At 50.9% G+C, this 12,586-nt stretch overlaps 1 protein-coding gene across 1 annotated transcript; it reads left to right on the top strand.

Annotated features, from left to right (window-relative positions):
* Positions 1-10,044: 10,044 nt before the first annotated feature.
* PAQR9 (progestin and adipoQ receptor family member 9) lies at positions 10,045-11,421 on the top strand (the record flags this gene model as incomplete). The annotated part of the gene is made up of 1 exon (XM_082003915.1): positions 10,045-11,421. The coding sequence occupies exon 1, from the start codon at positions 10,192-10,194 to the stop codon at positions 11,419-11,421; it is 1,230 nt and encodes a 409-aa protein (XP_081860041.1). The 5' UTR covers positions 10,045-10,191.
* Between the last annotated feature and the right edge of the window lie 1,165 nt (positions 11,422-12,586).

The raw sequence follows: 12,586 nt of genomic DNA, 5'->3' as shown, positions 1-12,586 counted from the left end.
CAGCCCTAGCGGCGAGGAAGCGAGCACCGATCCCACCGAGCCGGCGAGCGGAGGGCGGGAAGCCGATGGCCGAGCCACCGATGGGGCGGCCTCCACCCGGGCGGGGCGGGGCCTGGCCCCGTGTCCCGCTCCTCAGCGGAGCGGTGGGGGCAGCGCGGGCGGTGTGCTGGCGGCGCGGCCGCGCGCCTCGCCCGCAGCCGCCTGCCTCGGGCCGTGCCTGCGTCCCTCCCGCGTTTCTTGCTCTCACGTTAGCAGAAGAGAACCCACGTGAAGTCGCTAGGCGACCCAAATCTGCCTAGCAACCAGCCGCGGTGAGGCAGGCAGCGACAGGCGGCCAGCGGCGGGAGCCCGCGCCCGCCCGACATCCCCCGGTCCCTCGGTGGCCGCCTGGGGCACAGCGCAGGCGCGGGCCGCGCGGCTGAGCGCTGCCCCGTGAGGCGGCAGCAGCTCTTCCGCCCGCCTGAGGGACACACGGGCCCGCGGGAGAAACCCCAACGCGAGAGGTCGGCATGGAATCATGGAATCAGAAAATCCGTGGGCTGGAAGGGGCCTTTTAAGGCCATCTAGCCCAGCCCCCCTGCAGTGAGCAGGGACATCTTCAACCGGAGCAGGTTGCTCGGAGCCCTGTCCAACCTGACCTGGGATATTTCCAGGGATGGGGCATCTACCGCCTCTCTGGGAAACCTGTGCCAAGGTGTCACCACCCTCACTGGGAAAAATTTCTTCCTTGTATCTAGTGTAAATGTGCCTTCTTGTAGTTTAAAACCTTGTCCAACGCTACAGGCCCAGGCACAAAGCACTGACCTGCGCTGCCAGAGCCCCTGGGAGAGGAGAGGAACGTACAGATCAGACAGAGCCTTTTTTAATCACCAGATGTTCTCCTACAAGACATTAGCAGGTGACAGCTGGGAACAGCTCAGGCTGTCCACCAGTTAACCTCCTCCTTGCTGTCACCACAGGCACGATGAGGTGAGCAGTAGCCAGACTCAGCTGAGGGCGCTGGGAAGGCCCGTGGGGCGGGTGGTGCGCGTGTCCCGCGGGGCATGTGGTGTGGGAATGCCCAGAGTGCTCTCGGTGCACACCAAGGGCCCAAAAATGTGTTTTAGATGGGAAGGCCTCACCCAGGATCAGGCTGGGCAGGATGGACAGTGTTGTGCAGCTGCAGAGCCCCATGCTTCGGCCATTCTGCACAGCTCTCCTCATCCACTGATCCACATCCGTAGGCATTGAGCAGTGTCTGGTCATACAGCTTGGAGGCAGGGCTTGCCCCTAAACATCTAGCAAAGTGAAATAGAAAGCATGCTGTTTAGAACAACCTTAAACTGCTAGATAAATCGAGAACAACCCAGGAATAAATAGCAAAAAGGACAGCATAGCAAATCCTCCATTACTGGGTTTGATAGCATACCATCACAGCAACTTTACTGAACATTGCTTAACTACACAGTATACCCAGATGTCACATTGCATTATCAGGACTCTTGCATTCCTGTGCATTTATGGATTTTCACCATAATGTGGAAGATGCTGGGGTTGAGATAATCACACACAGAATCAATAATACTTAAGGAAAAGACAGTAGATACACAGGAATTAATGAAAGCTTTAAATCCACCAACTCCTGACACCCACTGCCCTGTGAGTGACGGGAGGGAGCAGGGCCTACGCTAATAACCATACTTGTCAGCAAAGCATGAAGTGGGAGCTTCCAGAAGAGGCAAAAAGAAACTAAAAAGAGAGGGTGAGAAGAAGTAGCATGAGGATGAGGAGGGCAGAGGCAACCGCAGAGGATGGGAAGTTTAGAGAAGAGGGCAAAACCCTGAGGAAACCTGGCCTGCTGCAGGTGTGCGTCCAGCTGTGCGGGGAGACGGTCTGATGAGAGCATGTTGCTCTGCCAGTAGCTACCTTTAGGGTGAAGGTTTAGCTGTGAGCCTTTTCATGGCTACCGTCATAGTACAGGTGCTGACGCTGGCTGTCACGTAGATCAGAACAGGACTGAATAGGCTGGTTAGTGGAAGAAACACTACAGTGTTACGAAAATTAATACTCAGGAGCTGGAGAAAAGGAGAAAAGTCTCCCTCAAAGCCAGAAAACGCGGTCAGTACGTACGACCAGCAGCGCAGGCAAAAGTAAAAACTGTCTACAACCATTTCTTGTTCTTTATGTAAAGAGCAGCTTCTCACGGATAGCGGGGAGCTGGGGAAAGGCTGCCCTTCGCGGCCGGCCGTGCTCGCTCCGGCAGAGGGCAGGGCCAGCCCGCCACCGGGCACCAGGCACCAGGCACCACCCGCCCTGCTCAGGCAGCTGCTCCCCAGCTGCCCCCCTCGGCACGCCTTGGGTGACATTTTTACATTGGTATGATTTCTACTTCCTAAGTCACACAAAAAATAGCAAAATAATAAACAGTAATCATCATTCTGTAGATGCAAATTGCTTTATGCTGCAATCAAGTGAGCGGTTGACCAGACAGTGCTGCTGCAACTAAGAAAAAGGTGAGGCAGGCAGAGGAGTCATGTGGCAGAAATAGGCATTTCTCCCTGCATTTCAAGCCTCCTTCCACCGTTTGTAAAACAACCATCCAAAAATTTTCTGGTTGGCAGCTAAGGATCAAGAGATGTCAGATGTTTATTGCGCTCCCTTCAGCAATAAGCAATTGCAGCAGTAAGTGTTTGCTACAGCTACAGCTGACAGAGTACCTTACCTTCTAGGATCTTGCCTTCCCCTCTGGAGGATGGCCCTCCATTGCAGCCACCTGCACAGCTTTCTGTGTGCACCCCAAGGCATTGCACAGATTTGAAGTGGAATCACTGCTGGCTTGGAGGGAAGGAGGAAGAAATAAAACCCACTCCTTGACAGCAGGATTTGAGGATAATTCCATCAGCCTGTTTAGGATTTGTTGAGCTCCAAACTTGCCCATAGAGGAGCTCTTCCACAGGAAGGAATGATGTTGGCCAAGGAGCTTTAGAGATGGATTAGACAGGTTCTTATTGCTTCAGAATCCAAGTCACGTCCTTCTCTTCCCCCATCTCTCTCACTTTTTCCTTGAGAGCCACTTCACCAGCTTGCAGAGGTCAGGATTAGTGTCATTCATGACCCGCTTTTGGATTTTTTTTACATGTTAGTGGAAACAAGTGCAGCAATGAGTTGGAAGCAGACCAGCTGGGGAACTTGTACCAGATAGAAGGAGCCACAGGAGGAGACACTAGATGCTGCCCAGCTCTCGTGGGACTGCATTAATAAACCTGATATGAAAGAAAGACTGACACTTCTGGATAAAACGCAAACATCTAGCTGGAAAGAGGAGCAGGCCCTTGGATGCTAGAGTTTTGGGGCCACTAATGTTTAGAAAGTTTGTGCTCCATTTGGCCTCAATCCCTTTATTTAATCCACCTCATTAATCCTTTTTAATTATCCACCTCATTGTTTAAATCCTCTGCTTACTGCTCAGCCTCTATGCTCTTTTATAATTAATAAACTGCACAAAATTAAGAGCATCACGATCCAGAGCATGCTGTGAAAAACAGGACAGAGTTTCAAAGGTCATCTCTGAAGAAATTTTTTCAGAATGAACTGTACTCCCAAATCTGTGCTGTTTATAACACACTGTAATAGTAAAGTAGCACTCATGTAGTTAGTGAATGACAACACATCAGTGCCTTGGGCTTACTGGGAGAGGAAGGGAAGGGAGGAGAGAGAGAAGGAAAGGAAGCAGCAAGATGCAGAAATCTATGGAGAATTAATGGTGGAAAGGGTAGGCTAGTAATGTTAAAAAGGAAATATTAGACATTTTTCATTATAATGCAGTAGGTCTGGTTGCATGCAGACCTGGGAGTTGTTTATTAACTGTTGTTACAATGACAGATATCATTACACAATATACCAGGGAAAATCATGAATTATCATAAATAATTAACACTAAGCTACATTAAGTAAACCACACGCTGCTGTGCATTACCCTTGTCTTTGTGACTGTTTTTTCCCCACTTTCAGAGGACAGCTCTCGCTTGCTCTCACCCCAAGCCAGAGCACAGATGAACTGCTGCAATCCTTTTGGAAAGGTGGGTGTGAGGGAAGGGCAGAGAAAAGATTTAAAGTGCTAGGGAAGTTGCCTACCCTGTAGCAGAGGAGGCATATTTGAGGGCATGATGTGGGCAGATCGGGAGCGGAATCAAGCGTAGCTGCTGGGCGTACAGGTTTGTGACCCTGTGAGTCATTGCATGCTCTCAGTAGTGGTTCAGGGATCCCTAAAGCCACAGGCTGTGCGGGCTGTTTCTCCACTGCCTAGGCAGCAGTCTTCCAGCTTCTTCTCCCTTATTCCACCCTCCATCTCCCCCCACCCCTGGGACTGCAAACCGCTAGGCAAGGATTCTCAGCACAGGTGGATGCACGCTCCCCGGGTACTCGTGTGTTGCCAGGAAGCTACGGGTGTGCAGCAGCGGGGAGAGGGCAGAGGTGCGATGAGAGGCAGGCAGCACGCAGCTGGATTACAGACAGCCTGGACTGAATTGAGATGCTTTAGCAGGCACCCTCCAGAATAACAAAAAAGAGCCGGAGAGGGCCATTTGGATCCAAGGTTCCCAGCAGCCTGGCCTTGTTGCTACTGCTCTGTCTCCCGGCTGGAGCCGTCTCTGTGTTGCTCCATCTCTCAGTGCTGGTGCCCCACCTTCCCTCAGCTGCGAGTCCTGCTCTAGTCCTTCCCTTCAGCAGCAGCTTTCCCTTCCAGGATCCCACTGCTCTCCTGGGACACGTATCTTATTGGGGAGCCTGGAGTCTTTCTTCCCCTGGGACTCGTGAAGCAGTGAGGCCCATTACGCAAACCAGTCACAGGGGCAACACCTGACTTGTACTGTCTGGCTGAGAAAGGTCAGTAATTTGCAGTGTATTTTCCAGGCTTTATTGTGAGTATCAAATGAAGGCTTAATTCCAGAAGTTCTCCTGCAGTCTCTTGTCAGAGAGAATTAGCCTCTGTGGCTGGAATCCAGATGTGCAAATTTATCAGCTGTTTAAAAGCATGGAAATTCACGATGAGTGCAACAGCAGCCTTTCCTTTGTCCATACCAAGAGTCCCTCCTTTCCTTACTAACAGTGAGTAGCAATTTGTGCTCTGGAAAACACTCTCACGCAGCACATAACAAACCAAAAAAATTCCTTAGCCATGCATTTTGTAAGTGAGAGTTCAGCCCTGCAACCCTTGCAAAGGACAAGTGGTACTTGAGCCCCTGGTAGGTGGGACAGTGGGGGGTTCCAACCACGGAAAACATACATGAAACATGGATACACCCAACATGCTATTCTTCATCCCAGTGAAACTACTTTCACTGCAATACTTAGGTTCACATTTGCTGCTTTCCAAAGAAACACAAGTTCCACCAGTAATCTTTCAAAACCAAGAACTTAAAAAAGACAACAACCAAACATTCAGAGAAATTTTCTTAAAAAGTGAAGTGTTGTTTCCCAGTTTGCTGTGTTTAGAGGTTTTTCCAGATTATTTCAGATTGGTTTTATCTCTGGTTTTTAAAGCATAAAGAGCATAAACCTGAAAATATTCAACTTGAACATAAAGAGGGCAGAAAATTAGAAACTCCTGGTGAGAGGTTAAAATCAACATTGCTATGCAACCATGGCGGTGTTGGTTATTGTTGTTTCCTTTACCATATCTAGCTTTTTTCACCTCCAAGTGAGGCTTTAAAATACAACTATCACTTTCACTTTTCTTTATCTATGAAGGAATTACATTTATAAAGTATAATTGTCCCTAATTAGTTACTCAAGAACAAGAAAATGATGCAAGGATTCCTGTTCACCCAGTCTGAAAAAGATGGTTGGGTAGAATCTCTAAAGGCAAGTTAATCTCTTCAGTATTAGATCAAAGTACCTCCTCCGTTATTACAGAAGGTTGTAATCAATGCAGTAGAAAGTTACCCACCTAGATATTATTTTTGCAAGATTGATACACACTTGGAAAAGGATTAAAAAAAAAAATTCACATACAACAAAAGGACCATGTTTGTACATTTGTGCATCTGTTAAGATGGTCTCCCAGAGAAACGGCAAGCATGAGCTACATTAGACAAAGTTAGATGAGGCTGAAGCCTCTCTTCCTTTAACACCTGGTCTTTTTGAGTACACAGAACCAAATCTGCCCTCACTCATGGTCAGTGGGATTCCACAGAAGATGTCAGAACAGAATCAGATTTACTAAAGAGATTTTAGTGAAGAAGAACAAGAATCCAGAGCAAAGAAAGAGGTTAAGTGTTTTTACTCAGATAAAACTCTTATTAAGAAAGAAATTAGTAAGATCTGTCTTGGAGATGAAAATATAAAAAGGAAAAAGAAATGAAAGAGAGATAGAGAGAGTTGTATGGTAAAAGATTTTATCAGGCAAGAGCTCAAGACTGATGTTTGCCAGTGTAAGTGGGTTGAATTGGGTGAGGCTGAAGGTGTATCTTCAAAAGCATCTTAAATCTTCCAAACACCACCGTTGCTTGTTCAGGAGACAACTTTCTCTCTAGTGGTAGATTTAAGTTAATTTCTTTACTCACTCAGAAGGGCAACAGATAATAGGAGGGCTAAGTACAACCCTAGTTGTACTAACAACTAGTGTGCTGAGTATCTTAGAGTGTGAAAGATAAAATTATCTTCTTTTTTTTTTCCCTAAGTAAAAGGCATAATTTCATTGGGGAAGGTTGAAGTAATTGAGAGTATCTTATAGAGCTTTTGATATTTCTGACAAAATGATACCTTGTGAAAGGACTTCAACAATGAATAAACCAAAAGTTTAACATAGAAACAAACCCAAATATGGTATTTTGGCACATCTTTTTCTTTGAGTCTTCAGCCAGCACTGATTAACATTATCTTCCATTACTCACCTCATTAGGCAGTGCCTTCATCAGTGTTCTAAGAGTCTTCTCAAAGGTTATTTGGAGAGAAAGCCTGCAGAAAATTCTACACATGCTAGAAGAAACCCGGGTATATGCTGACCATGCCCTTCTAAATATAAACCCTTGTTTAGAGAAATGCACTGAGGCTTCTTCATGCACTACATTATGTGGACTCCTCTCCGTGACCTCCAAGTGCCCTGACTTTCCCTTGCCTACCATGTAATAGTCATGTAATACTAATCTTGATGGACTATGTATGAACAAGATACTATTTTGAGGTTGTAAGTGCTTTAAATTGTAAGATTCCCAGTACACTACTCCACAGCTGGCTTGGGAATGGAATAATTAACTCAATGTAAAGATGTATGCAGTTGCCTTTATGAAAGCCCAGTCTGTCCTCAGAGACCATTCTGCCCTGTGAGGAGATAGCCTTGGAAAAAAGCAAAAGAACCAGACTGTTAGTAATGAGTTTCATTAATGTGTCTGCTAAAGCTACATTTGCTGCCACTTGGCAATGATTTGAACTGTGATCTTCAGAAGCTCTGAGATCTCCGTGGCACTTTCTGTGAGACCCAGGTTACGCACACATGACATCAGCAGAGCACCTGGGACATGCCAAAGCTGGTACCCTGCACAAAGGCAGAGAAAATAAAATGTATGTTTATTTTACACTGTTTGTATTTATCCATAGCACAGTCTTAACAGGTAAACCCACCAGGGACAAAGCAAACACTATTAGATAGCTACCATGGGCCTGGGCTTCCTCCAGAGGAGCCGGCATGTACAAGTCTCTCAAGTGATTCTCGGCTCTGCAAAGCAGAAAGCCCCCATCCCCCTAAATATTATTTTAAGATATCTCAAAATATTACAGGAAGTGAGAAATTTCTAGACATTTATCTTCTCTGCAGTGTTAGTGCATTATCTCCGCCAATACTCAGCCAGTCCAGTGGCCACCAGGGCTGTGTCAGTCTTGAACCACAAGCACACCCCACCTGCTCCTCCCAGCCTGGGCTGCCCCCCGTAAAAACACAAACCCAGGAAGCCGGGCGATACCCCAGTACGCTCCGAGGCGAGAGGGCTGAATGCCTCCCACATCCCAGAAAGTCTGGAGGTTGTAGGAAAGTCAGAACACGTCAAACGAGCCCTGCTGCCGCTGCGAGGCCAGCAGTTCCCAATCAACGGCGGATGCTGTTGTTCTTTAGACACCATCTGTTGCAACAGCTGCTGGTGGCTTTCCAACCGGCTCTTTAGCGCAGGTCTAAAACCAGATTGCTCCCAGTCAGCCACCTCTCCTTAACTAACCTTGACGAGGGAGGCTGAGGATCACGGTCACTTTGGTCCTCTTCCCTAAGGCCTGCAATGGCACCACCATAAACTAAAGTCTCACTTAGGTACTGGGAGAAACGATCGCCACAGCCCTACTGGGAGCACCTGCATGTGGTGTGGTGTGAGCAGGCGAGGGGAGGACATATCTTCTAGCTAACAGCCCCCTCACCACCAGGTGCATCTGCAGTGATGCAGCAAACAGTCCAGCATCTGGCCTGTCTCTTCTTCGGGGTGGCCTCTCTAGTGCAGAGCAGCCCCATGAGAAGTCTGGCCTCTACCAGAAGCTGAGCCGTTTTCATTTAGTCCCCAAAAGCCTTAAATCCTTTCCCTAAATCACACACGGCAGAGCCCACAGTGAGTGGGGCCCTGCTCGCTCCTGGTGCGGCTGCAGCTCACTGCGGGCGCATTACGCAAAGCCCTGTCAGTCGCTCCTCGAGGAGCGTCTAGTTGGTCCGTCCTCGCGTGCCACCGGGCACCGCCTCTACAGCACATGGACACCAGAGCACATGAGGCCCGTTATCTAAAAAATAAGTCTCTTAGTTTAATATTTTACTCTTCCCCTTGACTTTTCAGCACTGTTCAGTTGTGTTTCTTTTCCTAGCAGGACTCCTGTGCAACTTTTATGAAGACTATAAGCAAAGCCACCAGGCTGCCCTAATTCAGATAGTTCTGAAAAATCAGTATTTTTACTGTGATGAAAAATGCATTGAAAATCACTTTCAGCAACGCATTTTTAATACTTTTTTGTGCCAGTTTTTAAAAACCCATTTCTGATTACCTCATTGTTTAGAAGATTTTTCATGTTGTCATGATTCACCACTGAATAGAAGATTTTTATTAAAAAAAAAATCTTTGAGCGGCATGTCCTAATTCCACTGGACCTCGGTTTACACCGTATGACCATACATACACGTCTGAGTATCACCGTGTAACACAGACACGGGAAGACCTAGAGCTGTCAGATGTTTAAGACCATCTGAAAACAAGCAGAAAGGAAACACGTCGGAACAGTGGAGAACAGGTCCGTGCCCTGGCTCCCGCCGGCGCCCACAGGAGTTACTTGCATTTCTGCGCTGCCTTCCATTCACCTCAGACGCGTTAAGGTACAGTAACACCCGTACAGGGCTTTTCCCGGTATTTTTATATTCCGATTATGTAACTGTGCTGCTTGCATAACCGCACCGCCGATAAACGCAGGATTTGTCTACGGATCCACACGGAGCAGCTCCTGCCCGCCCGTCGCCGAGTCCCGCTCCCAGGCGCCCCGCGTGGGGCGCGGAGGCGAGGTGGGTGCCGTGTGTCAGCGGGACGTACGGCCTCCGCAGCCCGGGCGGGGACCCTTAGCCCAAAATAACGTTGGCATTCATGGCATGAGGTAATGTCACCAAGGAAGCCAGGTCCCGGGCGGCCTCACTGAAGCAGACACGGCAGAAATCCACGCAGATGCCCGACGTCCCCCCCCCGGGGGCATTCCCCAGGTCTGTCCCGCCCGCTGGGGAGCTCCTGAGCCCGCAGGGTTACCCTCCCCTTCTTCGGGGCTTTTACTCTACGCGCTGGCGCGGCCGCGGCGCAGGGCCGGGCAGCAGCCCCGCAACCGGCCCACGCCGATGTCCCCCTTTGTGCTTTTTGTACCAAAACGCCCTCGTGGGAAGGGCCCCGTCCAAAGCGGCGTGGATCTGAGGGCGCTGCCCGGGCCCGGCCGCACGCCTCGCTGCGGGGAGGCTCGGCCGGGGCGGCCGCGGGGCTCTCCCGGGCCCGGCCCCCTCACCCCGACCCCGCGGCGGCCGCATCCATCATTAACGGCGGCTCGGGTGTCCAGCGCCTCCCTCGCCGGGAAACCCTACCCGGGGCGGCGGAGGCGTCCCTCCCCGTTCCCCAGCAGCCCTGAGCCGCGCTGGATGCGCCGCCGGTTTCCAGTTACCGCGATGCCGGGCTGCGGGGCGGGAGGAGGCGCGGCGGTGCCGCCACTGCCGCTGCTGCAATGAGCGATGCTGCCGGGGGCGGCGGCGGCGGCGAAGCGCAGAGCCACCGCGGCTCCTCCGCCGCCGGCTGCGGCTCTACCTCACCCGGGCGGCGGCGGCGGGGTGAGGCAGCGGGCGGCGGGCCGGGGGCGGCCGGGTGGCCCGGGGCCGGCGGGGGCAGCGGCATGCCGGCGGGCGAGGGGGACAAGGAGGAGGCGGTGCCGCCTCCTCGCCCGGCCGCGCTGCTGCGGTGGGACGAGGTGCCCGAGGACTTCGTGGAGTGCTTCATCCTCTCGGGCTACCGGCGGCTGCACTGCTCGGCGCAGGAGTGCCTGGCCTCGGTGCTGCAGCCCACCAACGAGACCCTCAACTTCTGGACGCACTTCATCCCGCTGCTGCTCTTCCTCAGCCGCTTCGGGCGGCTGCTGCTGCTGCGGGGCGCCGGGGACGTGCCCTTCCACCACCCGGCCCTGCTGCCCCTCTGGTGCTATGCCTCGGGGGTGCTGCTCACCTTTGCCATGAGCTGCACGGCCCACCTCTTCAGCTGCCTCTCCCCACGCCTCCGCGCCGCCTTCTTCTACCTGGACTACGCCTCCATCAGCTACTATGGCTTTGCCAGCACCGTGGCCTACTCCTACTACTTGCTGCCAGGGCTGAGCCTTCTGGACGCCAGCGCCATGAGCCGCTACGTGCAGCAACGGCTGGGCTGGCAGCTGGACTGCAGCCTGCCCATTGCGGCCTACCGCGCCCTGGTGCTGCCCGTGGCCCTGGCGCTGGCCGTGGGCTGCACGGCCGCCTGCTGCCGCAGCCGCGCCGCCTGCTGCGCCTACCCCTTTGCCGTGCGCACCTTTGTCTTTGCCATGCCGCTGAGCATGGCTTGTCCCATCATGGTGGAGAGCCTCCTCTTTGACCTCCGCACCCGCAACCCCACACTCTTCGTCTACTTCTACCGGCGCTACTGCTGGCTGCTGGTGGCCGCCTTCTTCAATGTCAGCAAAATCCCCGAGCGGATCCATCCGGGGCTCTTTGACATCGTGGGGCACAGCCACCAGCTCTTCCACATCTTCACCTTCCTCAGCATCTATGACCAGGTGCACTATGTGGAGGACGGGCTGGCCGAGTTCCTCAAGGCACCCCTGGCTGCCCCCACCTACCTGGGCACCGTGGGGTATATGCTGCTCCTGACTCTCTGCCTGGCCGTGGTTGTCAGGAGGTTCCTCAACGTCGCAGACCTCTGCAAACAGGACTAGACGGGCCACCGACCACCATGCCAGTGACCCTTGGGCTGGGGCCCCTCAGGCCGACGACCTTTAGAGTGGCAACCCTCAGAGCAGCCCCACCATGTCCTGAAGATGCCGTGAAACCTGGGGGAAACACACCTGTGGAAGAGCCAGGTTCCTTTTGCGGAGGGTTGCCAGAGAAAACGACCGTGGCTGAACTGCTCATGCTCTTTAAACTACTAGGTTACCAGGGGAAGCAAGCAAACGCTTACTGGTATGTTGCTGCTTAGAGTATAAGCTGAAATAATTTAGCTCTGCTACTAGGAAGAATGCATGAACTGTGAATGCCACTTACTAATTTTGTAACAATTAGGTTTAAGCTAGCTCTGTATATACATATATATATATTTATATATCTAGCTATCTATTTATTAGCTACATATATATGTGTGTATATATACACACCTGAAGACACTTGTGCAATGATTACTCATGGACTTTTAATCAACTCCTGTGTGAAATTTCCTAGCAAATTATGCACTGACATTGATCTTCCTCTGTGATGCTGTAACTGGCCTTTGCAGCCACATACTGGATTTTAAATGCAAACAAATCGATAGCTATCTATAGTTTTTAAGGTCTTGCAGCCCTTTCAGCCGGGGAACAATAGATTTAGCAGATAGAGGAAAAACAGCTGTGAATTATTACAGAATTACTAGTTGATGGAGAGACTTTAATTAGACAGGCGGTGAGTGGTTGGTGCAGCCACTTGGATACCAAAACAAAATAGAGGAATATGTAAAATAACTGAACCAGAAAGGGGTCAAACTAGTTTGGAGCAGGAGCGGGGGGAGAAGAAAGGCACTGCATAATGGCCTGGCTAGTCCTCCAGCACGTCTGTCGCGTTCAGGGGGTTGCTAAGGGGCCCCTTTATCTTCCCTGGTAAATCACCCCCAAATCAGCCCTTTAGAGTCAAAGTCAGATGCCAGACTTTCCATAAGCTCGGTGGGAGTTCTGTGGATGTAAAGAGAGTAACTGATGCATGAGATCTCATTCTGGATCTTTTAAAGAATTACATGGAACTGGTTTCTTCTGCTCTTTAATTAGAGCACTCCATCAGATTTACCATCCTAAAATTAGTTGCAGAATAAGGTACTGCTGAGTCTGAGTTCAGGACCTAAAATCTGGTTCTACA

This window comes from Phaethon aethereus, assembly GCF_964289735.1.
Source record: "Phaethon aethereus genome assembly, chromosome: 9".
Lineage (NCBI taxonomy): Eukaryota > Metazoa > Chordata > Aves > Phaethontiformes > Phaethontidae > Phaethon > Phaethon aethereus.
This window is presented reverse-complemented; position numbering and strand designations above follow the sequence as displayed.